Below are 26,988 nucleotides of genomic sequence, written 5' to 3'. Positions count from 1 at the left end.
AACACAACACACCTCACACTTCAACAACAAGCGCTCACAACTAGAAAAGCATTGAGAGGGCAAAACTCCACCAGTCAAGATCCGTAAAGCTGCTGATCTACAGCTTCATACATCAAACCATGGAGATCTTGGCCCCACCGACTGCCACTGCAAGTGTTTTCAGATGGGAGATGCAGTTTGTCATCCCTGAGCGTCTGTTTGGACGGTGCTCATCACTTCTGCTACAGTGGATATGGCCCTCATTGGCGCTTTGTTGTGATGTCATAGAAATGTGATTTGACCTCTGACCTTTTGTGGAGCCACTGACCTTTGACCAGCATTTCAATACCATTTAACGTTGAGAGACTGGGTGGGTTCTTTTTGGGAGCTGTCCAGGTGCTGAAACAGGAAGCGCAGAAGAGGGGCCGAGCGGACTCCGAGTCCAGTTTTCCACATTTCACCATGAAAAGCGCCCCTGAAAGACTCCGGAGCCCTCTGCCGCGGTGCTGAAGCCTGCTCTTCCCTTCATGATGAATCTGTCTGATCTTTGACTGGCGTGAGCCCAGCGCAGAAGAAAGGGCGTGGAGCGAAGGGGGCTGACGTCAGGGGTGGTTATACGCCGGCGTCAAAGTCAAACACGCTCAAAGGGATCAATGTTCAGACTTCACCTGCCAGTTCCAAGGGAGCGCCAGACTCAGAGCTCTTTAAGCCCGCGGTTCAAAGTCGTGACACCTCCATTAGAAATTCTAATTGCGATGGCATGGACAGGCCCGGGGGCAGCGCTGAGCCTGCTGCGGAGGAATGTGGGCCACGGCCCGCAGACGCACCGGGTTTGATGCCACCTCACCAGAGCTGGCCGCTCACGCCGACAATTCTCCATCATTCATTTCAATGTCTTTTTGAAGAGTGGGAGGAAAGCAGAGTCCCACAGAGGAAAGGCTCCAACCCTGATGCAAGAGTTGTGAATTTCCTCTGCGGCCTGAACTCGCGCTCAACTCTGACCGGACGGATGAGCAGCAGATGAGCGCTCGACTGGTGGATCATCAAAATGTGTTTTGTAAATCGCAGCCGGAGCCGCTAATCAATGCGATTTCCTCCTCCTCCCCTGCAGACAGCACAACATTTGCAGAGAAGATGGGCTGTTTGTGGGGGAGCCGTCCTCGGGCTGTGAGAAACGACCCGCATCTGAACCTGCTAATCAGTGTCAGGACTCATTGATCGGGTGGCGGCAGGCGAAGCTGGAGCCTGAGGAGCGGCGGGCAGAGTGAGGGAGGGAGTCAGGGCTGGTGGAGGAGTATTGATCTGGTGGCAGGCAGCTGCTGACAGCTGTGCTAAACTAGCACACGCTCCCCCTCCTGCTGCCGTCTGCAGCCGGGCCGACGGGGAACTGCCTAAGCAGATTAAACTGTAAATCCCACTGATTTCCTCCTCCGAGCCGCCGACCCTCCCTGCAAACACGCTCATAATCTCCCCCTCTGACGCTCATGAATCCTGAAGCCAGGTTGGTCGGCAAGTGTGGGGGGAATGAAAGAGGCCTCAGAGCCTCCAGATCCAGAGCTGCATGACTTACTGTGGCCGCTCAAGAGACGCTTCACTTGAGGGGAAACACTGGATCGACTGAGGGGTCTGGCTCAGGTTTACACTGGCCACGACGGTGACAACTCAGCACTTCAGCTTTCACTCACTTTGACGCTCAAAGGATCCAAGGAGGAGTGTGGATATAAGCTTTGTCTTTTAGCTCACCATGAATGAAGCCACTGAGCTGTCTAGAAAGGTCTCATAACTGAACCAAAAAAGTCACCTACTTGCACATCTGGACATGACGTAATCGCTCCAAATATTGAGGCCTTTTCAGTCGATTTGATGGTCATATTCGGGTTGTCCCCAAGAATAGCCACTTGAGTCCCTCCACTCTGGCGTTGGAACATCATGGAGCTGCTCAGGCAGAGATTAATCTGCAACGAAAATTGGCTTTTAAAGGTGAAGGCTGGGCTTCAAGATTGAACACGGTGTGAGGCTTTACCTGAAGCAACGCTCTTCATGTGAGAGCAGCTGAACACGCCACAGCGAGGGCTTCATGATCAATACAACAGCGCGCCCTGGCGATAAAACACTGGAACTACAGTTTCATCGACAACATTTTCAACAATTATTGTTCAAAACCAGTGCTTTAAGTGAAGATTGCTCGATTGATTTAAAAAAAAAACAAACAGTAAATTTCCTAGTCAATTTTCCCTTTTCTGATCAGTCTGTGCTTATTTCCCCACTCAGAACATGACACTGTAATTCAACTGTTAGAACGAACATGGGAAGTTTCTCCTCTGTGGGAGGAGTCAAACCCCAAACTCTCCATCTCTGGCCTTAAACCCGTGTCTCCCCAACATGATTCCACCCCACTGCGTTGGTGGCCCTCACAAGGGTTGAATGAAATGACACTGTATTCAAATCATTTATTAGAAAACACGAGACTGTCATGACGCAAGTACCCTCCATTTCCAACAGTCACACTGATGGGATTGAAGGAGCCGCGATCCCTTTCTGTCAACACCATTAACGGAGTTAGTAAGTTCCTAAAGCAGAGCGAGAGAAGAAACGACTGAGTGACGCTGAGTGAGAACAGTGTGTTGTGGAAGTGTGTGCAGGAACAATAGTGAAGGCGGAGAGTGATCTACACAAAATACACTGGAAGACGCAGGGGTGATATAGTACACGCTATTCGGCAACAGCTTTTCTGAGGGTTGAAGAGTTTCAGTGGGTGACTTCTAAAGGTCAAAGTGGAGGCAGCTAGTGAAGGGGTGTTACGGTCTAAGATTCTAACGTTGCTCCCGCTGTCTTCCTCAGGCTTTGGTGGCCGCCGGCGTGTCCTCACTGCTCTCCTCCCCCCTCCCGAACCGTCGGTGCAGCTCCGACATCAGAACCGAGCAGCAGGAACTCTGTGACGGGAAGCAGCTGTCAGGACGAGTCATGTATTGAGGTGAGGTGTCACCAGGCTGGGTCCCACCTTGCTGTCTTTGGCGCGGCCGCGAGCTTTGGCCGCCAGCTCCAGCAGAGAAAGAAGCAGCCCGGCACCAAGCCCCACGCCGAGCAGGAGGAAGAGGCAGCGCAGGTCGCGTGGCTGCAGGCTGTCGGAGGAACGGGCGGGCTGGGAGTGAGAACAGCGGCTGGCCCACCACTTCTTCTGCAGGTTCACCAGGACGCCAGACTCGCTCATTCTGAGGATGGCGATGCTGAGGTTCTTGACCCATGGGGAGCCTGTCAGAGGAGCAGACCTGAGTGAAGGAGGCTTTAAAGGTTTCACCAGTGGGAGAAAGTTCAGAGAATCCCTTTTTTGAAGCCATTTTCTTGTAGCTTTGCTACATTTTGAATGAATACACCTCCTCCAGCTCTCACCCGGTGGCGCGGCGATGGCGTAACCTCTCATGCTGATGACCTCCTGAGCACGCACCAGCTCACAGTTGCGTGCCACAGCCAGGTCCATCGTCACAGACTCGCCTATGAAGGCGAAGTTTCCCTCCTTGACGCGGCGCAGGCCCTCCAGCGTGCTGGATACGAAGCTCTTCTTCCGCACCATGTTTTGGTACATCCGCTCGTAAACAGGGTTCTTGGAGAGCTGGGGAACAAACAGATGTTCAGGGATGAACCAGCAGCTGTCGTGAGCCACGGGGGCCCAACCTTAAAGAAGAGCATGGTGGAGCCGCCCTCCACGGTCCCGTACTCGATGGCGTCCTGGCTGGCCAGGTCCTCGAAGGTCTGGATGGACATGTGTTGGTGATCGGAGTTCATTTTGGAGCTGAGGTTGGCAACGTAGCAGGCCAGCAGCAGCACAGCGAACAGCCACCAGATGGCGCTGATGACACGTCCAGACAAGGCTTTGGGGTGAGGCCCAGCGCCTGGTGACGGGTTCAGCCCATGATAAAAGCACTTCAGATGGGAATGGGCTGGACCAAGACCTTTGTTGTTTCTAAAGACGTGCTTGTGGCGTTACCTTGTAGTGTGAGCGCCCCAGTGATGTACCAGAAACTGTGCACCAGCGTGAAGGGCTGCTGCTCCGAGTCGGGTTCAGTCCACTCGCAGGGGCTGATCCTGGGAGGAAGATTGACATGGGAAAGAGCATCCAAGATGGCCGCCTTGGTATCACCACTACCCCGGTGTCGTGCAGCTCCGGACTCACCTGCCCACCGCACAGATGCAGAGACCAGTGAGCAGGAAGGCGATGAGGAGCCCGGCCCACATGTTGGAGGAGAAGGGGGCCAGCAGGCTGAAGCTGCTCTCCTCCACCAGGCTATCTTTTAGCATGAGGAAGCTAATTCCAGTTAGCATGAAAGGTGTGGTCATGTCCACCGCCATCTCCCTGGTGGCGGTGAGGGTGAGTGGGGCCACAGCCAGGTCCGTGTTCTGTCCCGTGAACATGATTTTAGGCCCGGTTCATGGGGCAACTGGGCTGGGCTCAGCTCCACTTACCCCTCTGAGGACCTCACCCATCATGCCGTTCCACTGCCCCTGAGAGTCCAGCGCTCCGTAGCGGCCATCTGGCACCAGGCGCATCTTGTACTTGAAGCCCAGCATCTTGGACAGCTCCTCTGTCAGGTCCACGCAGTAGCCCTCAAACTCCCCATGGTTCTCCATGAAGTACGGATCCTCCTGGAGATGACAGCGAACCATCACTGATCTTTGCTCCTGGTCTTCTCGAGGAGGAAGAAAGTACCTGGATGGTGACGATGGACAAGCTTTTGCCATCTGAAATCACAGCAGAAGAAAAGTTGGGTTCCTTTCATGACAGATGAAAGAACAACAGCCTTCTTGCTGAAGGTTGAAATACGGCACCTCGAGGGACAAAGAGCGGGGATCACAAACTGTTGCTCCCCCTCCTCCCCCCGAGCCTCCCTTCCCACTCAGCCTTGAACACAGAAAGCCTTTTGTGGTGATGTTGACCGATGGCTTTGACAACATGTCCAGAGGACCTAACATGCCCCGTGAGGGGGCCGTGCATGTCATAATTTGATGTCCCGACAAAGATTCAGGCCTAGATTCCCGTCAGCCGCCTCCTGAGACGGTGGCTGGACCTGCGCTCCGCGGAGACGGCTGTCAGTGAGCGGCTCTTCATCACGCTCGGTGAATTGATTCATCACAGTGGCCCCCCTCACAGCCAGGAGCCGCTCCGCTGCTGGGAGTTTGAATGCTCCATTAGGGGATCCCCCCGCCCCCGCCCTCATGTTTTGAGAAGACTTCTGGAAGCAAGGCATTGAAGGCTGCACCCCGGCTGGCTGCTCCCCGCTCACCTCTTGGCCATCTCCGCTTCTGTTTGCTCAGCATTTCCAGACCAGAAAAACCTTTCGCCTTCAGGTGGCGTCAGGTTTCTAAACTAACCACTATGAGTGACAGTTGGACATGGAGACCTGCAGTTTCCATACACACATACTGTACACCTCGGATCCCACAGCAGAGCGGAGCAGGACTGGGGCCATGACTACAGAAGACTGAGAAAACTCAAGGTAGAAGCCCACAAAAATGTTCTGTGAAGCAAAGAACCAACTTAAATGTGTCCACTCTGGAGTCAAATATGAAATGCGAGTGATACATTCTGTAATTCATTTGATACATTGTTCATCCCTTTTGACATATCAGTCCAAAAAGTCAAGTTGCAAAGTGCCCCAATCGGTTGTAAGCAAGCTCCAAAGGTGCTGACCACTGAAGTGCAGGAAGCAGAATACGCTGCTGTTCACACAGCATACGATCTGCTTTTAAATGTTCAGAAGAAAATCGACCAAAACTTTGACGCTGCAGGTTAGTATCCCGCGCAGTAAAGATGGGAGGAAGAGACCAAACATGTCACATGCTGGAGGCTTGACAGGAGCACTGAGGAAAACAGGCTGCGGTGTGTTTACGTTCCCAAAGAGCACAGACAAGAGAGAGAATTGAAAGAATGTTTTCATGTGCATGTAACAGAAGGGGATTCGTTCAATAAAAAAAAGTACATCAAATTTAAAAAAAGAGTAATTCGAGCAGGAAAAAAAGTCATGATTCATAAAAAAATATGTGGCAAAATATTTCATGTTAGAGACGAGAAAACAAAAATATTCATAATAATTCCAGACAAAATAAGTAAAATATGGTTTCAAACATTATGTAATTTATATGAAAATTAAAATTCAACGATTTCAGATTGCTGTCCCAGTTAGCGAGGGCGAGAGGTCTCCAGCTGCCCCTTGATCCCAAGCCTTTCTTCAAACCCCTGGAATTGAACTAGCAGCCTTCTTGCTCGGAGGCTGCAGCGCTGAACACGAGAATCCTTTCTGCTACGTCCACAGACTCGCGGGCGGCTCTTACCTGCAGCAGTGGACTCCCAGACCATCAAGGCCACACAGAGGACAAAGAGAAGCTGCATGCTGCTGCAAGGACATTCAGGTTAGGTTTGAGCTGAAAACTCAACACTTCTCGTTCTCAGTCACTCACCAAGTGTTCATCTCTGCTCAGGTTCAGATGAAAACTCCAGCTCCAATGGTCTCATGGACTCTTACGGGAGGTTGTGGAGAGGAGCCGCACTTATTGAGGTGGGTGTGAGGGGGAGGACAGTTGGGAGGGGGAGGGGAAACACCCCCAAAGTCTTGAGAAAGTGGCTGATTGATTTCGACATGTTTTCCTCCTCCAACTCTGGACAAAAGAGTTGGGAGACTTTTATGGGCCAGAGTGGAGTCATGTGACGCGTCCCAGTGAGGTTTGAGGGAGTGAGGTTCCACGGTAAACAAGCGGCTTCTGCTGCTGTCACAGTTATGGGGATACTCGAGGAAGCGCGGCGTCCAGGGGGCCGATTGTGAAGGAGGAATGATCCAGGAAGTTTGGTTTGAAAATATTTTCCTTCTTAAGAAAGAAAAGGGCCTCTCGGGATGTGACCTGCTTTGGAAAGTGGGAGCCTTAAACTGCGAGAGAAGGAGGAGGCCAACATCTGGATAACAATGCTTGAGAAATGGAATGAAAATAAAGTTCAAAGAAATATGTAAAAAATAAAACAACAATTCTGAGTGAAAAGAAAGTGAAAAACAAATACAAAAATCTTCATTTATACATTTTAAAATATGCTTGTTGGTTCTCAACAACATGGTTCTCAGTGCTGTTTCTGAAGAATCGTCTTGACCAAGCTATGGGAGGCAGTGCAGCCTCACTGCTCTCACGTTTTCAGATCAAGCAGTAGAGTAAGTAGACGATCTGAAACACATCAGTGAATTCATTTCATTTGGCCTGTTGTCCGGACAGTCCGGCATTTAAATGCTCAGTCCATTGAGAAGCAGGTGCTGTCGGAGCGTCAGCTCGTCGCTCTCTGTTCACCCCGACGTACGAACCTAATAATTATCTCGAGCGAACAATATCATAAAACAACTTACCATGGCAAGTGTTCTCTGTTCTCAGTGAGCCAGAGAATATGAACATTCCTGTGTGACTGTTTTCCTAAAAACCAAGCAATGCAGTTTTGTTGTATGACTTGGAAACCCCTGGTGGACAGAGGCCACAGTGCAGGTATCAAAAATGGTGAGGTGAGGTAAAGGTCAAATAGAGTTTCAGAGCAAGAAACATCAGGGCTATTTTTGAGCCCTCCCTCAATATAGATGAAGAACAGACCTGCTCTTTTTGAAGTGCTGGGAGAAAGCGCTCTCTCTGTGAAAGGCAGAGGCTGTTTGTGCCCGTGTGAAAAACACCATGAAGTGTCGAGCAGGACCTGGAGGCTTCACTTTCAGGCCAAGAGCGTCCAGTCTAGACCAACACAGCTCTGGGAGGGGGCGTTTCTTAGAATCTCAATCAGCCGTTTTGTGTTTGTGTACTGGCTCGAGCATTAAAATGAGTTGGTCTCGCTTGACAAAGTCTCGGGGGGTTGAAGAGGAGGCTGGCAGGAGCAGAAGCATCAGCAGTGGGAAGCACTGGCGGCACAATATCAGCCATTGACTGACAATCAAGTGTCCTGCGAAAGCTTCATGCTTCTTAGACTTCAGGACTAAAAGGAGCCATTGTCAGAGAGCCGGACTCTAATGACCGGCGGGGAGAGAACAGAGGAAAGATTTAAGTCTGAAGCAGTAACTTCAGCACCAGGAGAAGGTTTTATTGATTCACAACTGAAGCGGCTGGTTAGCGACGAGCTGCTTCGATGCCAAGTGAATCCAACCTCAGGTCCAGACTGCAGGTTGAGCTTCCAATAGATATGGAGGTTCGTCATTGTGAAGGTAAAATACAGGGAAATTTGGTCAGAGATTTGGTCTGTTGAGCCAGACAGTCCGGCATTTAAATGTTAAGTCCATTGAGAAGCAGGTGCTGTCGGAGCATCAGCTCGTCGCTCTCTGCTCATCCCACGTCCGACGTACGAACGTGTTTTTTTTTTTTTCCTCATACAAACTTAATTATCTCAAGCGAACAAGCTAATACTTAAAAACAATTCACCAGCTTCTAGTAGGTAACTTAAAACCCCTAAAATATGGAGACACATTTTCACATCAACCAAACGCAGGAGGAGGATGTGAAAATGTTTATGGATGAGAGTAACAAATGCTCAGAATGAGACATGAGGTTTGTGTGTTCAGTACAGCAGAAGACGGTTACCAGGTGACTGTAAAGCTTTAAGCAATGTTTTTCTCTCCGCGGTCTTTCCTCAGTTGTTGAAGAACATTGTGGCCTCTGCAGGGGGTCATGAAGGCCTCTGCCAGAGGGGCTGAGAGAGGTGGCGGCTGCTAAACACACTCCCAAGCGGAGCCTTTATTTAGAGCAGCAGGTGGACACCGTCCACAACCAGGCCGAGGTCTTACATGTCACTCCGTGTAAGACTCCATTCAACCGCTGTGCTAACAACGTGTCCCTCCGCCGGTTAGTGGAAGCAAATGATCAGTGACAGCTTGCTTTAATATTTGCTTGGAATTTATTCAGGTCATGAACACACATTGTCCGAGTTAAGGAACTTCCATGGCAGTGCAAACAATACAGCAGATCGACAATTTATCATGCTCCGATACAGATCCTCTTTTAGTAGCACAGACCGATGTGATGTGACCGCTATCAAAGCAAAAGTTAGGTATCTCACATCCTATTTAAAAAAAAATAAAATAAAATCATTGCAAAAATAAAAATATAAAACAGTACACCAACACATGCAGTGGTATTGTGGCTGGACTGCAGTAGAGACGGGCTGTCATGCTGCAGGGGAGCGAACGGTCGTCTTGGTCACATTACAACGTAAGCACGACACAAGGAATACTAAAAATGAAATCCTGCATTGTAGGAATATCTCCATTTTGTCTTTTTGTTCACGTAGCCATGAGCTTGGGATTCAGCATACAAAATGGTATCCATGCCGCTTATTTCCAAGTATTGCTTGATGGACGGGCGACTGGAAACATGCCCACGAGGCGTCCCGAGTTCCAACTGACAGTTCAAGTAAGTTAAAAATCACTTTAAATGCTGCCCACTAGTGTCAAACCTTTGCTACTGCACGCTCATGTCGAGATCAAAAATGCTCACACGAGAGTCAACATAAAGACGTGTATAAAAATGCCTGTATTTAAACTAAATACATTCTGGCGTTAGTCTAAGAATCAGAAGAACTCTGACTGTGGGTTAAAAACCATCTTGCTCCGACACACGATGGACACATTTTGCAAGATTTAAAAATTCCACTTTTAAAAAAAGCAAGCGACTGGTTGGCTAGTCCCTTGGTTTGTGTCATGCTCAGCTCCAGGTATCGCCGTGTCTCAGAGCTTGAGCATGAAAACCACTTCGCTGTTTTGAGGGTCTGGGGAGGATTGCAACCTTCTGGTCGGGGGTACGAATTGGGTGCCGTGACAGAGCAGGTCCGAGGTGTTGCAGGGACTCTGGGTTACACAACATGCTCCTTCGGGATTTCCCCGCTCCTCGATGGGGCCAAAACGACTGCCGATGCTTTCGCCACAACTGAAGCTGGCGCTTCTGCCTTGGGCGAGGTTCTGGAGTCGCTGCCGTTCTTGTGCCTTCTTGGCCCGGTTAGCGATGTAACGGACCCTACTTTGGCTCCTCGAGGATGTCCTCCGAACGAGAGTTTCGTCCGCAGGCTCATCCTGTGCTTCTCTTGGCGTGTTAGCTTGCAGAAAGTCATTCTCGCTCAGAGGCTCTACATCGGTGAGTTTGCGGAGCTGCTCTGTCAGGTCGTTGGGGGGGCGGGCTTTCTGTGGGCTTCCTCTGCGTAGCTGCTCTCTTGAGGGCCGAACGATGAAGCTCCTGCTGATGCTGCGGTACTTGCTGTCAAAGTTACAGGAAATGTCCTCGGATGTTAGATCACCAAGGCTTTTGGACATGGAAGATGTTGCTTGAGTCGATGCTGCCAGGGATTTCTTCTTCGCTGATGACTGCTTGAGCTCTTCCATGTAGAGGCGACTCCAGGTGTGCCTCCTCTGGGTCAGTCTGTTCGGCAGGTCCTCAGGAGTTTCCTGGCTCATCTGAATGGGCTCGTCTTTGGGAAACTCGCTCTGGGGAAGATGAGGGTTTGACTTGCTCTTGCTGACTCGCAGGGCATCAAATGAGGCCATCGCCGAGTGCCGGTAGCTGACCCACTGGGGGTCATCGGAGCCACCAGCCGGCGGCAGACCAGTGAAGCTCTTCCTGGCCAAATTTGGCATTGACAAGTCAATGACTGTGTCGCTGGAGGAGATGCTAGAGGAGGAGGACATGCTGTCTCTGTGACTGCCAGGCTCCAGCTTGCTCCAAAGGCGGTCATTCATAGTGGCATCTGTACACACGACCGGCGTAGCCGAGTGGACCTGCCCGGTCGAAAGAACGTGGCCCTCACTTTTCGTTCGTCTTACAGGCATGTGAACGGGAATGAGTGGCCCTCTGGAGGCGTGGCCTGTTGGAAGTGCAGGGACTCCAGCGGCCCTTGTGGACATTGCTGCCGGAAGGGGTGCCACACCTAGACCAGTCTTTGACTCTACTCCACCACCATCTCTCAGCTGACTGCTCTGCTTGGGAACGCACTCCTTGGATAGACCATCACAGTCCTTGGCGCGGGGGTCCAGAGTGCCAAGTGATGTGACGGATGGTTGAGCTGAAGGGGGCAACTCCGTGCCAGAGACTGATGAAAGCTCCTGCTTATCGTCTCCGCTGTTTTTGTCAGAGCTCTGCGGCTGTCCGGTGGCGTGAGGGGTGAACAGGAAGTCTGGCTTTACTGGGCTGAGTGGCGACTGCGGTGCGGAGACAGAAGATTCCTGATTCGAATGTTTGTTTCCAGCGTCTTTGGAATTATGTACAAGACGCAGACGGGTAGCTGGTCCATGCGCGGTGGAAAAGTCTGCGGAAAAGACGAGAGGGGAATTTAACGCTCGGATGATCGCGCTGACATGTCATGACCGGTCAATGGATGAGTGACACTGGGGGAAATCGCAGAGAGTGATACAATCTCAAGGTGGACTATGATCGCTGCTAGATTTTAGTATCAATAAACTGCTTTCGTCTTCATCTCCTCCCCAGAGATGTGGGTGGATTCCAACAATCCCGAAGCAGAGAAGGTTCCCAATGTGAACATGGACCATGCGGAGGACAGGATGGAGACACAGGCAGGTGAGTTAAGGACAGGAAGTACTGAGGTTTACCTGGCTCTGGTCATCCTCTCAATTCTGCACTAGGAACAGACAGCGTGCAAAGGGAAGAGAGAGGAGAAAAACTTTAGCACAAAGGCTGGAGAACAGCAGCAGAGTAAAGGCCAGCAGAGCAAAGCAGCACAGCAGAGATCAGATCTGTGTGAGAATATTACGCATGATTAGAGAGCAGAGAATCATCAACAAATGCTGGATTTAAACGTGGAAGCGCATCAAAGAGTCGGGAGTAAAACAGATCAGAAGTCAAAGCGGAGACGGCTGACCGATATTAAGACACCATAAATATTCAGCAGGCAGTAAACAGTGGTCGGACTCCTGGTTCATGAAATGTTAATGTCTGCACAGGCCGACATCTTTAGCAGCTTGTCTGCACCATTTCTAGTCATGTATTCGTGACTTGCTTGTCATATGAGGCTGAGGATGCAGATGAATGATTTCATATATGGACTTGCTGCTAGCCACTCGGCCAAGAGGAAGCACCACGTAGTGACAAAACCAGAGGATGAATCGTGAACTGGTTGAACAACCTCGTGGTTTCGAATGAAGAGATTTGACCACGCGCAACTCAAGTCCCTGCTTTGATACACTGAACTCCAATGAGCGAATGAAAGGAAAACAAGTAAATACATATACATTGGAGATGCAGAGCGGATGGATAATGAGTAGCATTAACAAACATTCACAAAAACTCTGCAGCCATTCCAGCGGTGATGATGCTTTGGTGTTTGCCTGTTTAGTGTGACGGACCGATTATTGGCAGCTGCAATGGACCCATCCACCATCTTTGTTGGTGTAGCTGTGACTCTATTAAGAGGCAGGACTCCGTCCTCCCTCACTTCTATTCCCTGTTTCTGCTCCGTGCTTTCCTGATCCTCCTCTCTCTCTCTGCACAGAGCCACACCTCCACAAGTTGGAATTGAAACTTACCACTGCCCTCATCTGTCATCCATGAATCGCCAGGTTTGGTTTTTTTGAGGCAAAAATATAGTCATTAGAAGCAGCACTTGAAGCAAGATCATATCATGAAACACGAGTGAGGGGGCGCTACCTCTACTCTACCAGACACCAGCTGTCTACAGGAGCTTATGCTCTACCTGCACCACTCACATTCACCTTACCAGTCAAGAACAAGGGGGACTTGTGACGCAGCTCTTCCATTTTCTGGGCAAAGAGGGCATTCATCTCCCGCTGCAGGGTGCCCACGGCCCTCTTACGGCTGTCCAGGACAGAGCGAGGGGGCAGCATAGGAGGAGACTCCAAGCTGCTGAGGCTGCTGAAACTCTCAGAGCTGCTGCTGTCGCTGAGGGAGAGGCCATCATGAACACTTGGGTTGGTGAATGGCGTGGACATGGAGCTGGAAAGCGCCCCGTATATTGGGGGGGAGGCCCCCTGCCAACGTAGCTTGGTTCTGCAGTCTGGGGTGAGGCTCCCCACTGGTGCCACTGTGTTGGGAAAGCGTCGACGGGGGACGCTGCAGGAGCGGGCGTTCCTCTCGGAAGGGTCGGGACGTGTTAGGACGCAGTGGGCAGCCAGAGTTTGTCTGGCTCTGGATCTGGGCAAGACGCTGTGTCCAAGGAGTGGACGGGGACAGTGCTGAAACTTGAACTCGCCAGACTTGCTGAAAGCCATTTGGAGAGGGAGCTGCTGGGAGGCCTGTGGAGCACCACGAGGCTCAGGCTCAGGCTCAGCTGAGGTATCTAACAGAACCTGTCTCCTGCTGGAGGAAATCAGGCTTTGACTTCTCTCCTGCCTGGGCACGTCAGCCATCACAGACTTCACCTCCTTCTCCTCGTCGTCGTCCAACTGACCCTTTCTCTCGGCCTCTGGACTCTCCTTTGAGCCAACCACGCAGGTGATACAGTTGGAGGTCATTCCAACACGGCCTGAGCTGTTGATCGCAACGCGAGCGAAGACTCCCGGCTTTGAGTCCAGAGGTTCGTGAGAGCGCAATCGGCTGGCCCGCTTGAGAGGCTCGCTCATGGGACGGCGCCGAGCAAAAAGCGGGCTCTTACCTTTCCCCTCACTGGGGTGAAACGCCCCGTTGGTGTCAGGATGCTCCCGAGGTCCCTTGGCTTGGTGAGATGTTAGAGAATCCCCGTTGCGTTGCTGTGGTGTCGGGGGCTGGTGGGATGAAGCAGCAGAGGCCTTGTCGTCCTCACTCGCACCTTCTGAACTGTAGTCTTTGGTGTCAATGGCAATCTCTGGAAAGCCCTTCTTGATTTTGGGCTGACCCTTGGTGGGTGCACTGGCCGTGCGGCGCAGGAGGTGGGCGCCAAACGGATGCTTGCGGCTATGCTGTGCAGCAGCATGGCTGTCCAGGGAAGCCTGCTTTGGGTTTCTGTGAAACAGGCCTTTTATGCCGCTGACTGCTTTGGCCTGACAGAGACACAACAAACACACAATCAAACACACAAGCACGTGTTCTTGCTCGCAGTGCTGCTGAAACTAGCCCAGTCCTCAGTTTGACAATAACATGCCATTTACACCAGCGCCATCTTGGAAGAGCTGGTGAGGACAAATCCACAGATGTCAAAACGGAGGCCAGTGACTACTGAAAACTAAACTGAAAATTGAATTTGGCTGACCTCAGGTCAACCGACTGTACCAGGAGAGCTAGAAAACACATTATATTGTGGTATTATTATACTACAGTATTTGTCATGACAAGGCCAGGTTTGCCAGGGGCCGAGCCGCTTCTAGCTGGCAGTGGTAGAGAGGAGGCGGAGGACCAGCAGGCTGCCACAAACACACAGACAGACACTCACAACCACAACTTTGAAGGATCTAGACTCCAAACTGCAGCATAGCAGGTGGTTCAAATGGGTCCAGCAGCACTGTTTGTGTCTTTGACAGGTTGTGTTGTCACAAATAAGACCTTGAATATGGAGGTTTTGAATCCAGCTCTCCATAACGTTCCAGTGCTTACATGGGTCTCCCTTTGCTTCCTCCAGAATTCTCCCTGAAACTATCGTCAACTCTCAAGTGCCCAAAGGAGCCTGTGGAGTGTAAAGCCCTCGTCTCTCCCCTCAAAAAAGCCAAAGTGGGCTTCTGGTCCCTGTGGGCCTGGCTTGCCAGATCAGCAGTGGGAGCTAACATGTGTTGGTGGAGTAGTGTTGGAGAAACCAAATAAGCAAAGTGCCGTGGAAGGTGAGGCTGTATGGGTTGGTGCTGTCAGGGTGAGTGGACTGAAACGGAGACGATGGTGATGGGAGACAAACACAAACACACTGATGGGTGGGTGACCATGACACTGGACCAAGCCCACCTCTTCAGTGAAGCCATTTCAATCGTTCACATTTTGCATTACTTTACGCTTTTCAGGGTGAGAAAAGTAGATCCAAAAAGAAAGACTGGAGGACTAGAGGACTGGGAGGCCGACTGTTGCTCACGGAGGAGAAACGAGAGCAGGCTCAGGACGCGGAGGGATTAGGAGATTAACTGATGGGAGCAGAGAAAAGGAAGACAGCAGAAGGCTCCGTTTCATGTCTGTGAAAGACATTCTCTTCTCAGAAGGAATGCTTATTTCCCTGTTTACATTTGTGCATCTTCAGGTATCCAATCTTTATGTTGCCATGACGCCTCGCTGAGCCAAAGGCTTCGATGTCTCTATGGACTTGCATCCTGACAGCTTGTCAGCTGGTAGCAGGGTGTTCAGACTTTGGATCTACTTGAAAAAGGAGTCAATGATGATGCCTTCATAACTCATGTGAGACATGAGTTTAGCGGTCAATTGGCTCGTGTGAGCGAGTGAGGGGAGTGTAGAGCGGAGGGGGAGGGGGGCGTGTGGCTCATGCAAGACGCCGACTGGGTGTCACTACACCTGGGTTTTTGAGTGGCAGCTTCATGGCTCCTAACATTGTCCTGCTTCTAAGTGAAGCGTTTGGACAAAGAGGGGTCCACTGGAATTACAAACAGAGAGACGGGCAGAAGATCAGAAGGACGGAGGTTGACAGAGAGAGAGAATGGTCGCGAGAGATCCCGACAGGAGGCAACACAGCAGCAGCGACTCACAAAGAAAGGGAGCTCAAAGCGACAACATGGACAACACAGAGGTCATTTACAACATGGCTGGGAAACTCAGGCGTCCAGAGGAAGTGAAAGAGCAGCTGCTGCATTATTGAAGGGGAATCAAACAGCGGGAGGGTCGCAGCAACAACACCAACAGTTTGCAGAACTACATTATTACACTGCTGACTGTGTGGATCACACATTTCCTCAATAGTCACCATGACCTTTATATCAACAACTGAACTCATATTGGCAGTGGTCAGTAGCTATCGACCGGGTCCCCTATGGTCACGAGCAGGAAAGGTTCAGTCACACAATACTAAGCCAACATTTCTAAATGCCTACTGGAGTGGAACACTCCAGGTACCTACCTTACCAGTGATGTCATTCACAGCTACATGAACAAATATGGACGCCTCCTCCATACCTTCCAAATAAACGTGCCGGTAACCTGCACAGACAAAAAACAAATTCTCCTCAAGTCTCATAAGCGTGTGATTCATTTCAAAAGGCTGTGTATCTAAGGCGACCCTGGGGAGTCGTACCTGGCATCATGCTGTTGAAGGCGATGGTGCGCTGTCCAATGAAGTCCTGGCCGATGGGATCATGGTCCCACACGAGGAAGCGGATGAGCGCCAGCTCTGGCATGTGCACTGTGAACACCAGAGTCTCCTCCCACATCGGATTGAATCCTGCAGGACCAATGGGGTGCAGGCATGACGGCAGTCAGAGTGGAGGGAGCGGGATGCATTTGAAGGCAACGCAAAATGGGAAAAGCAGAGGAGTAAGGGAAATGTTCACCAGTGAAAAAAGTAAAAAAGTAATTCCAGTAGAGACGGAGAAAGAACACATATCAATAATTCAGGTGTGTGTGTGTGTGGAGTGAGCTGTTGGAAGTGCCTGCCAGTCTGTGCTGAGTTCATCATTTATCGATCTCAATGCGTGCAGGCTACTCAAAAAGTCCAAAACCGCACGGGTCAGCGTTCACACAGCAGAACAAAACACCAGCACATCTAACCTGCTGCTGTGCTGGATCTTAATATAGCTCCAAATGGGACGTCAGCCTCTTCCACTCACCGTTATCGTCCACCACGCGGGTCTGCTCCTTGCAGCAGTCCACTGGGAGGCCGATGATCTCCACCTCCACGAAGGGGTCGATGATCTGTCACAGATAGGTGGGTGAAACCAAGCGTCTTTTCCAAACACCCTTGCCTGAGAGCCTACCTCGCCCCTGTCTCCCAGCATGGAGTCCTTAGGTTTGGGCAGCTGCTGGCCACTTATGATCTTCAAGACCAGCTGTTTCTTCATCTGACCCGGCAGTGGGTCCTCCAGACTGGGATTGAAGGCACCTGAGAAGACCCAATCATTGGTTGAGATTTGTCAGAAACCTTGTGTGATTCCTCCTGAAACATAAGGGAATCACCTTCACACATGCAGGAGGGTTTGAGGATGTAGCCGCAGTTGCCATTGCCGTAGAACTTGGCTCTGTTGAGCTGCAGCACCCGCCCCTCGGACTGGTAGTTGAGTGCAACTGGAATCATATAAGTTCTATCACCGTGGGCTGAAAGGGCTGAAACCCGCTGCGTAAAGACTAAAGCATGAGCGGCTTTGGTAGGAGGAGGTGAACTACATACCAAGTTGGCAGCCAGCATTCCAGAAGGGCTGAGGGTTGAAGTTGGAAGAGTCCACCCGGTAAGACGAGGGGTAGATGCGCGAGAGCTGCCGCTGGTTGAACTGGATGAATGAGGTGGCTTTCTGTTGCATCACCTGATGAGCCTTGGTCTCGCTCAGCGACGACACCTGCCAGCTGCAGCCCACTGTTGGGAGAGGATCCGTCACAAGCTGCTGCATGGCAATAGAACCAATAGCATCGACCGTAGAGAACTGGCCTTGTGCTTGCAACTCGATGTCGTACAGCCCGACAGAGCGGGTGTATTTGACAAGGTCAGAGAGAGCTCTGGATAACTTCATGGTTTTCTTCTTCCTGAGTGTCAAACAAAGTCAGAAAGACGTTGGAGAGCACAACAACTCAACAGTCTGCTTTCTCCACGTCTTTTAGAATCTGACGTACTTGTGATGTAAAGGAGCTTTGGAGGCGCTGCTGGTGCTCTCCGGGTCTGTGTCCGTGTCCTCAAAGCTGGACGTTTTCTTCAGCTTGGACGACTTTTTCTGCTGGGGTTCGCACAGGTTACACCGCACACACTCAGACAGTTTTTGTAGAAGAATATATTGGATTTCACATGTTGAGAATAAGAGGCTGCAAACCTTTCTTTTGGAGAAGCTCCCAATGAAGGATCGGCTCGTGCGCTTGTTCCCACAGACCTCATCCGCTGTGTCGCCTCCATCCTCCCCTTTATTCTGGAAGTCCAACATTTTATACAAACCCTTTTTATACTTGGCTTAAAGTGATTTGCAGGATCAAAAACAGCAGCTACACAAAGAAGACTGTGAACACCACACAGGTTTGAAAATTGACTTTGGTGAACCAGAAGTATTACGATGCCTTTTCGAAGTCTTTCTCCTCTGATCCCCAGCTGAAGTCTCTGAAGCCGTTTGCAAACCCTGTGCAACACTTTGGCGGCTCATGAGGCTTTGAAAAGAAATCTTTTAAAGGAAGCTATTTTGAAGACTGACGGCGAAAGAAATGGTGTTGTCGATGATCGCTCAGCAGGGGGGAAACTCCAGTGTTGAATGTGGGGTAACGTCATCCAGTGACCTATGACCTTGGGAGACTGAAACCTAATGGCACTCAAATCTGCACTCACCTTTGAGCCAGCAGTGTCTGAATCCTTCCCAGCAGGTGGCAGAGCAGCGATGGTGAAGCTGTCCGGGTCTTCTCGGTCTCGGATCTTCGACTCCTTCATCAGGTTGTCCAACTTCTTCTTGGCCATGTTCTCCACTTGTTTCCTGTTGGCTGTGGTCTGAAGGAGGAGAGAGGGTTTCGTTACTCCTGTGGAATTTAAACCATGATACTGTATCTGTAGGAGCAAGAAACCAGTGGGCAAACATGTGGATGTGGTGCACATGTTTCAGGTTCTCCTGGTGGCAGCAGACTTGCCATCCATGCAAGGTGTCTTATAGAGCACCTGGGTTCAGCTACTGACACGTCTGTCGGGAACTAGTAATGCCACATGACCGAGAGCATTTTATGGAAGATCAGAAATTGGGACGGTGGAAAAGGTGATGACATGCACTGAAAATGGATGTTTACATCATGGAAACATGCTCCGACGCAGAGCAGATGAAACAGAAAGTGACAGAACAAGACGGTGACACTGTGCTACAGGATGCAGGTGGACTAATGAAAATGGTTCGGAGATACACTACAAGACTTGCTAACTTTCATTATTAAAACTCAAATGGCAATTAGAGTTTTTTGATTTAAAGGCGGATACCCGTAAAGAGCAAACCCATTTCCTTGACAGAGGAGCGAAAACCAGCCACACTTCTCTCCTCCAGTTGAGGCAATATTGAGACAATATTAAGGGGGCAGCCAACACTGCAGGAGGCAAAAGATCTCCAGGATAAAAAAAAACTCCATCCAAAAGCATTTACCAGGATTGGAGTCCTGGATCTTGTTGCAGGCCTTGTGACCGCAACAGGAAAGGTAGTTTTGGGTTCAGAATCAGTGAGCGATGTTTTTCTGCTGTTATATAACATGATCTCATCCAGATGTGCCACAGTCACAGGCATGTCAAACCAAAGGAGGGGTTCAAAAGACTGCAGTCCTGTTCTGAGGAGCTTTTCATCTGGACTCCATATTCAAGGTCGTGACGGTGTGTAGCTCCCAAGGTCTGCAGCAGTTTTACCCCGTTATAAAATATATGTTCAAGAGCATTAAGCACAGTTAAGTACCCACAGTCCTTTTCTGTTCATCATATGAGGCTTTGCCAGTCAATAACAGGAGGCACATTCTGACCAGAAAAGTCTCGTGTAACTGTGCACTGCAGACAATAGATGATGCAGATTTATTCTTGAAGTCATCTGTGAAAACTAGGGACTGAGCTTTATTTTGTTACATGTATTAAATCTAAGCAATTCCATGTTTACGACACGCCGTCTCAAGGATTTGGCTCAGAAAGTCAGCTGAATATTTAAGATACAGAGGCGGGTGAAACTGGACTAGAGCCTTGATTGACAGACTGATGGAGCCACAGACACTTCGTACTTTGAAGAAACAGGAAAGATGTAAAAAAATGACTGACACTAAACCCTGTTCAGCTTACGCAACATCAAGGCTTAGTTACTGTTAATAACCAGCAACGACAGCATTGCTCAGAGTGCACTTTCAGAGGATTCCAGGCCAAAATATAGTGAGGCTTCATAATATGATGCTAGCACATGCAAATACGTGGTTTGCCCAAATGCTATCTTAAACAACAAAGCCACCTGATCTACTGCGTGAAAATGTGACTGAGGATGGGTGGATGAAACTGAGCTGAAGACGCTTTGTTGAATTTCAACTCATTCAGGTCTCCAGCACTTGAAGGCTCAAGCGCTTCACAAGTGTGAGCAGCGACCAATGAGTCTTCCGATGCAACACACAAAAGGACGGTTGGTGGTTTCATACAATACCTTCCACTTCGCAGGAAGCAAGCGACAAATGAAGCAAAGAAGGAGGGGCACAGAAGAGGAGAGAGAAGCAGGAGCAGAAATAGAGTGAACACCAATGGAGACGGGCAGAACAGGAAGTACTCAACAGTCACAAGAGGAATCGGCTGGTCCAAAGAGGGGGACGGGAGAGGAGAACTTTGGGTGAGAGGGAAACAGGATACAGCCTCATGAGTACATACATCTCCGTTCATCAGCTTGCAGTCGTCCTCCATCTCGTCGGCGCTGTCCTCGTCGGACACGTCTCCCTCCTCTGCATTCTCATCTATGTTGGGGGGCAGTTTCTTCCCCTGGTGGAGCAACACTTTCTTAGTGAACTAACAACACTGTATTCATGATTGCCGCAAACAGGCTGTCCTCAGTCGTTTGAGCGACCCTCTCTCTCCCACCACTAGAGGGCCCTAGAGACTCGTCTATATCACTGACGCCGCGTCACAACTCCACAGGCAACATTTACCTGATCCAAAGAGGCGCATGCGGCATGAGTGCAAATTGAAAATTCCTCTGCATTTGCATATATTTTCCACCATTTTTCATAAAACAGTCTCTGGCAGGGCAAGGCTTGAACACTACTGGGTTTGTGTGCACTTCAACTTGAGTCATTTGGTTGCCAACTATATCGACTTAGAGCTCATATGCTAAGGCATAAAATGAGCTGGCGGCTAGATTTGGGTTTGACGCCTGCTATATCACAACAGAATTGACTAGACAGGGAATATTTAATTTATTAACAAAAAAAGAGCCTGTTGATGACAAAGTCTTCTTGGCAGCAGGAAGCTACCTGCCCTTGTCTACACCACTTGCTGATGTTGACTCAGGTGCTGTTGGAAAGCAGCTTGTAGAACAGCGTGTCAGGCGCTGGCGCGGAGCCGATCACTTGAGTGAAAGCATCTGGTGTCATTAGCGCTTTGTTAACCTCAATAAAGTTCCATTCCACTGCCAGTCGTGTGCAGCGTTTGACACCCATTGAAGGATCTGTCATCTATCACAGATGGGACCCCAGTGGAACGAGGAAGACCTGAGCAATGACGGTGCACAAATGGCAGTACACAACTCCTTGCTCATGAACCTAAAACTAGATCAGCACCAACCCCTTATCGCAGTATTGCAGCCCTCCACAGTTTTCATCAACTGTCTCCACATTAGAAACCTATCGCCGGCGCCTCTTTGAACCGCCTCAGGAGTGTGTCCTGCTGACGGTGGGGAAAGTGTCACTTTCATATTGAAAAGTCGCTCGACTGGTCGACTGGCTGACTTTACCTTGACTAGGATCTTGCCCTTGAGTGTTTCTGGTGACGGCAGCCGTCCAGATTCGGCTGCTTTGATGTTGGACACGTCCAGTTTGTCCCCCAGAATATCAATCAGGTACTGGGCCATCTTCTTCTGCTGGGGGACGCTGCAGTGGTTCTCGATAGACAGGATGACAGGGTAGCTAGAGGACAGTCAGAGAAGAGTCAGAGGGCTGGAAGGTGAAGGAGGACTGTTGAAAATCAGCATTCACAGCCTCCACGCGCTGCTTGTTACGGCAGCACTCAAAGACGAGGTCAAACAGGGTCATAGGAATTTTGAGCAGTCATGACCCAACGCCCAAGCTCAGCCTAGCTTTTGTAACACCTCTTAATAGTGGTCCTTTACTGGGAGACAACCCAAGTGTTTCCCAGAAATCCTACATATTTACCATGTACAAAAAGGGTCACTTAGAAAGTCAATGGCAGCAGCCCTGAAGAGTCCTTCTCCAGAGGAGCTCTTCATATCCCCAGCTGGAGACTTCAGCTCAGGAGTGAGAATTATCCGCTGCTTGACAGGAAATTGTTTTCACTGACAATGACAGTCACATAAAAGCTTTCAGCTGTAGGACGCTTATAGTCCCTCTCTTAAGAAAAAAAAAAAGAGGGGTCTTTGATGTGGAATGCAGATTTCCATGCAGCCAATTATCCCAAGTCGGCTGCTCGCACACACACGAGCGTCATGTAGCGTTGTTGAACAGTTGCCTAAACTGAGCATTTTCACTTCGCGCCACAGCAATCTAAAAATAGAGCCCTTCTTCCTCCAGACTGTTCATGTGGATGAGATTATCACCTCTTGTGTGAAGAGGAGGAGGAAGGGGGGGGCACCTCTGTGTGGTTAAGTTGCAGGAACAACTCTGTTCTGCCATGACAGCACCCACATGCCAGCTACAAAAGATGGCTTTTCATGCGGCACGTTTTCATCTTCAAGTGGATGAGAGTAAAAGCCACTTGAGTGTTTTGGCTCTGAGGCGTCATATTTACACACAGTGCAGCCATCTGTGTGGACGTATGGGTGGGCTGGAGACGAGTGAGGTCGCGGTGAAGCAGCCCGCACATGATGGCAGCTCCAGTCGTAATACTGAATTGAAAAGTGGAAAAAGACTGTCTCCGGCTGACATCCAACCTCCAGCCCCTCACTCTACAACAAAGGCGATGTCGAAAAGAGACGCGTTTATCATACAGAGGCATTTCCGTACAAAAATAGAGAGGCGTTTGTTAAAATTGTCTGCCCCCGGGCTTCTGTCTCAAATCTATTCTAAAATCTAGTTTGGCTCCGTCATGAATGTGAAAAGAGGAAGTGCATCAGTGCAACATTTCTGTATTCCATCTTAACTAATAAGCGAAAGGGAAGAGCTTTTGTGCTGCTTATGACGTCTGAGTCATGCAACTCCAACCACAGAGTGGCATTTCTTTCTGTTTGTTTGTGAACATGATTCCAAACGGACGCATTTCAGTTACGCTTCCTGGGCTGGTTGGAAAGTTCCCCCATTGATTTTCAACTGGGAAGCATACTCTGTCACATGACCAAAACAGACAATTTGATGACATAAAATACGACATACAATGGAATCACGGCTACAAATCAACATTCAAAAATGTGGATTTAACAATCTCAATTCTTCTTCACGTCTTGGTAGCGCTGCTGCCACCTGCTGTCCTTTGAGCTCATTACATTCCGAGTATTTATGAAATGCCATTCATTCCTCTTCCACAAAATGTCATGGGAATCTAAAGTCGTCATTTGAGGAACAATATTTAAGGGTGAAAAGTCCACTGCTAATTTTGAACATAAAAACCATATTCACAACAAGCATAACCAAGCAGCTGACTTTTGTAGTCAACAGGTTTGTGATAATAATCTGACAATCCAAATCACACACGTCTGAATCATCGACATTCTGCTGACATTGTTTTGATTTGGCTTTTTAATTTATTCTCCTGAGAGGAATATTAGATCTTTAACTGTAAGTTAATTTAAACGTATAACTCCTGACATTTTCCCGACATGAACAACTCAATTATCACTCAGCTGAAATTTGATGAGGTGAATATTACAATAGTAGAAGTAGTCAAAATATAACAGCAACTATTCAAGTTTCAACAGTGAAGAATATCCAGGTAGACTTGTACCTGAAGACATTTCTTTCTTTAACCAAGCAAAAGAGTATTTGGATCCAGGTGTGCATGTCAAGCACTTACTCATTCTTGACGAAGGCATACTTGTTGATGGTCTCAATGACGTCCTTAAAGAGGATCTTTGAGGTAAGCGTGTAGCCATGATGAACGATGGGTTCCCCGTCCTGACCGTCCCAGCAGTCCACTGTAGGTAGAAGAGTGTTTTATAGTATCATAGCCTCAAAATACAAGGACACGTTAAAAAGGTGTTTTTTTCCACCAGGCACTACCATTGATTTTTATTGTCACACTTGAGACTGGGCTGCAGTTGGGCCTTTTGTGGGCACAGCTGTCAGCAATCTGACCGGCCTCCTTGAGGGGCGCTAGGCTGCAGACCATTTAGCTCAGACGGCTACAGACACTGCACTCTGGCACACACCCAAGAGCCACAACACTGGCAGCAAAAGTCAAGCTAAACAATGTGAGACAGGTGGCGGCTTGTCAGCTTCGGATCCAAGAGATAAAGGCGGACAAACAATTTAAGCCAGACACTAATGTCCTCTTCACTTAAATGGAAAACAGCTGGTTGAGGTCACACTTCCTGAGTCGACTTGAGACTGGTGCTGCCACAACTGCTTCATTAATGACATTAAAACCAGGAGCAAAGCTGCAAGAAACTTGCTCCTCTCTAACATCTTTCTTTGGATTCGATGGACCACGAATTCAAAAGGAGGCTGCTTTTGCCAAACTTAGCATGGTAGTGACCTTTATCAAGGAAACTCTGCAGACAGTTGCACAAGGCCGTGTCCACTCCGATTTACGTCGCCCGCCATTCCCAGACAAAGAGAGGCGAGGAGTGGGTGGTGACCTTTTTATGGCAGGTAATACCCACACATGCATCCAGCTTTTAGAACCGGAGACCTTTACCATGTTAATGCCTGTAAACATGCACACTGCTCTGATGAAAATTCAAATCGAGGTCAGATCTGTTTGCACTGGACAGAAATACATTTCTACACTATAATAAATCAGCAGCCTTACGGTTACTGCAACTGACCCAAGTAATAGTTCACTCCATCAGTGAGATAGAAACACTTTTTTGAATGGACTCTTGAACTTTTCTGAAGAACAAAATAGATGCCGACATGAAAAGACTCCTCCGTCCTACAGTAATAGTGGAGGGTGTTGGTCGCACGATAACTATTAATATCCCCGAGTCTTTCACAACAGACGGTTTGAGTTCATTGAGGCGCCATGCAGTACCTTCTACGCAGCGACAGCCGGCCTGCAGCACCCAGGCGTACATGTCCACCCTGGACTGGGACATGAGCTGGTCCCCCATCAGGTAGGTGTTGTGCGATGAAGCGATGAAGTAGTGGCACAGCGGCTGGCTCATGTCTTGGTGGACGTTGTAGTGCTCTGGATTGAAGATGTCTCCGGCTGGGCTCCTCATGTAATTTGTAAAACCTACGAGCAGGTTTTGAGAATAATTCTACATTTTATTTTCGGACTTCAAGGAGTCACCAAAGCTGAATTAAAAGCAAACATGAACAAACCATCAATGCCCAGAACTCCTTGCTTCTGGTTCTCTGAGCACGGCTCAAATTTGTTGATAATCTCCAAGCAGTGGTCTTTGCTGACTTTGGTCATCTGCCGGGGCGAAATGGAATGTTACACAGAGCATGCATGCGACAGGTGAAGCACATCATCTGGATTGATCAGGGAGGGTGTTGGGGTGGGCAGGGGAGCAGCTCAGTGAGCCATCACAATTTTTAAGTCTTGCTTGGAGAGTCACATACCTGCACAGCATTTCAAAGGACAAAATGTTTGATGGAAGAAAAGCTCCGCGTTATTCCATGGATTAATATAAGATTCATATACACTAAGCGCATTTGTTCCCACTCACTCCTCCCTCGCCTCATACCTTCGCTGGGCACCTATTCAGACGCACTACACATTTTTCACCAGCCAAAAAGCAGTGCTGAACCCACAGTCATATTATTTTTATGCAATGAGATAAAAATATTGTGGACTGGTAACCACAAGACATGAGCTGCCTCTCATGTCTGTCATTCTGAAACATGATGCAAAGTAAAAGTATAAAAACAAGGTTTGCGATGCCATTATCACTCGTCTGTCTACCACAACAATGTTCCACTTGTGCCTGGTTTGAAAACACCACACAGTGATGCTCCTATAATTTCAGTTCTAAACAAGTTTGAAACAACATTAACCCTTTAACTGCCTGCTCAAACAGATGGAGCAGCACATTTCCAGGTCTTTGAACTGACATTAAATATTTATTAAATTTTTTTATAAAAATCCTGGTGCTGTGGATTAAGGGCTTAAATAATGTGTACAGTCTTACAAAAAAGCATGTGAATAAATACAATTACATCAGAAAACTATTCGTTAAAGACGATCAGAGCAGATCTTGCTACAGTAGAAACAAACTAAAAAAAGTGGTTATCTGCACTCAACTTTAAGCCATGAAGCTTAAACACATTGTTAACGCTGAGCTCCAGCAGAGCACCACGTGCATTTTGAGCTGTAAGTAAATTGGGCTGGGAGAAGCAGGTGATTCTAAAAATACTGCACTGGAGCCAGTTGTTGACACGTTGACAGCTTTGACTGGTGCTGGTTCTGCTAACAGATTCATTAGGAGTGGAGTGCATCGACAAGCTGACTGCACTCAAATGATGCTTCCCCAGGACAAACAGTGAGGGCTCAGCCTCAGTTTATTCAAATCGAATCATTGGATCCGCTAGATTTCATTCTTCCTCAAGATAAACCACAAGTAAGAGCCAGAAGTAACATTGTGGCTTACCTTCTGCTCTGTCTCCATGAAGCGGGCAAGGTCGTCCGTGTCCAGGTGGTCTTTGTGGTTGCTGTAGGTGAGCATGAGAAGATACAAGTCTCTGCGAGTGGACATCATTTTGTAGAAGGAGCAGAACTCTTCAAAGCCGAGCGTCCCCTGGTTGTCATCAGTGTCTGCCTCCTGTTGGCACAAAAGTATTTACTCTTCACTCCGGATCAAGAGAGCCGCACTCTTTACACTCAAGGATCTGCCTCAGGGTCTTAATCGAGGGTCCAAAAACATAATGCTACTTCAGCATTGTGCCGTCCATGTGGCTTAAAAATGGAAATAAAGGACAACGTCAATAATATTTTTCTATAAAGTGGAGTCATTCCTGGAGACCAAGGACATTTTCAGGACTTTTTGAACAGGTCTTCCCACCCGCCCACACATGTTAAAAACATAATAGGTGAGGGGATATTTGTCAGATGTTCTGGATTGGTAATCCACCACCCTTCGAGAGCATTTTTCTTCCTAGACAGACCATTTTAACTTTACACAGCAGGACTAGTGACTCAGATCACAAGCG

The 26,988-nt window shown here is 49.0% G+C and overlaps 2 protein-coding genes across 20 annotated transcripts in view; both read right to left on the bottom strand.

Annotated features, from left to right (window-relative positions):
• Nucleotides 1-2,415: 2,415 nt before the first annotated feature.
• On the bottom strand, nt 2,416-6,556 carry LOC128749548 (glutamate receptor U1-like). 2 transcript variants are annotated; one of them, XM_053849266.1, is made up of 10 exons: nt 6,433-6,556; nt 6,307-6,368; nt 4,685-4,716; nt 4,441-4,620; nt 4,151-4,374; nt 3,965-4,062; nt 3,652-3,869; nt 3,370-3,589; nt 2,981-3,231; nt 2,416-2,912 (listed from the first exon to the last, which is right to left on the bottom strand). In XM_053849266.1, exons 1-10 carry the CDS (start codon nt 6,441-6,443, stop codon nt 2,817-2,819), a joined length of 1,392 nt encoding a protein of 463 aa, XP_053705241.1. In that variant the 5' UTR covers nt 6,444-6,556; the 3' UTR covers nt 2,416-2,816. The 2 variants fall into 2 exon arrangements, with proteins under 2 accessions (XP_053705241.1, XP_053705242.1); XM_053849267.1 differs by having other exon boundaries at nt 6,307-6,365; nt 6,433-6,514.
• Nucleotides 6,557-8,856: 2,300 nt separating this feature from the next.
• The window catches only part of plch2a (phospholipase C, eta 2a), a 97,433-nt gene continuing 79,301 nt past the window's right edge, over nt 8,857-26,988 (bottom strand). For 6 of the 18 annotated variants that reach the window (XM_053849253.1, XM_053849254.1, XM_053849256.1 and 3 more), the window contains 18 exons: nt 26,430-26,600; nt 25,159-25,252; nt 24,866-25,069; nt 23,687-23,807; nt 21,459-21,630; nt 20,381-20,488; nt 18,353-18,508; nt 17,853-17,945; nt 17,659-17,759; nt 17,477-17,571; nt 17,222-17,404; nt 17,011-17,118; nt 16,812-16,936; nt 16,665-16,749; nt 16,133-16,279; nt 15,959-16,038; nt 13,592-13,955; nt 8,857-11,272 (listed from right to left, as the gene is read on the bottom strand). In XM_053849253.1, the coding sequence (XP_053705228.1) occupies nt 9,705-11,272; nt 13,592-13,955; nt 15,959-16,038; nt 16,133-16,279; nt 16,665-16,749; nt 16,812-16,936; nt 17,011-17,118; nt 17,222-17,404; nt 17,477-17,571; nt 17,659-17,759; nt 17,853-17,945; nt 18,353-18,508; nt 20,381-20,488; nt 21,459-21,630; nt 23,687-23,807; nt 24,866-25,069; nt 25,159-25,252; nt 26,430-26,600 (3,975 nt within the window). In that variant the 3' untranslated portion in view covers nt 8,857-9,704. Of the gene's footprint in view, nt 11,273-11,573; nt 15,479-15,958; nt 16,039-16,132; nt 16,280-16,664; nt 16,750-16,811; nt 16,937-17,010; nt 17,119-17,221; nt 17,405-17,476; nt 17,572-17,658; nt 17,760-17,852; nt 17,946-18,352; nt 18,509-20,380; nt 20,489-21,458; nt 21,631-23,686; nt 23,808-24,865; nt 25,070-25,158; nt 25,253-26,429; nt 26,601-26,988 lie in introns of those variants that run through there. The other 12 variants (XM_053849257.1, XM_053849259.1, XR_008412945.1 and 9 more) reach the window with 12 other exon arrangements.

Source organism: Synchiropus splendidus, chromosome 18, assembly GCF_027744825.2.
Source record: "Synchiropus splendidus isolate RoL2022-P1 chromosome 18, RoL_Sspl_1.0, whole genome shotgun sequence".
NCBI lineage: Eukaryota > Metazoa > Chordata > Actinopteri > Syngnathiformes > Callionymidae > Synchiropus > Synchiropus splendidus.
Note: the sequence above shows the minus strand (reverse complement) of the source record. Positions and strands in the feature narration are given on the sequence as shown.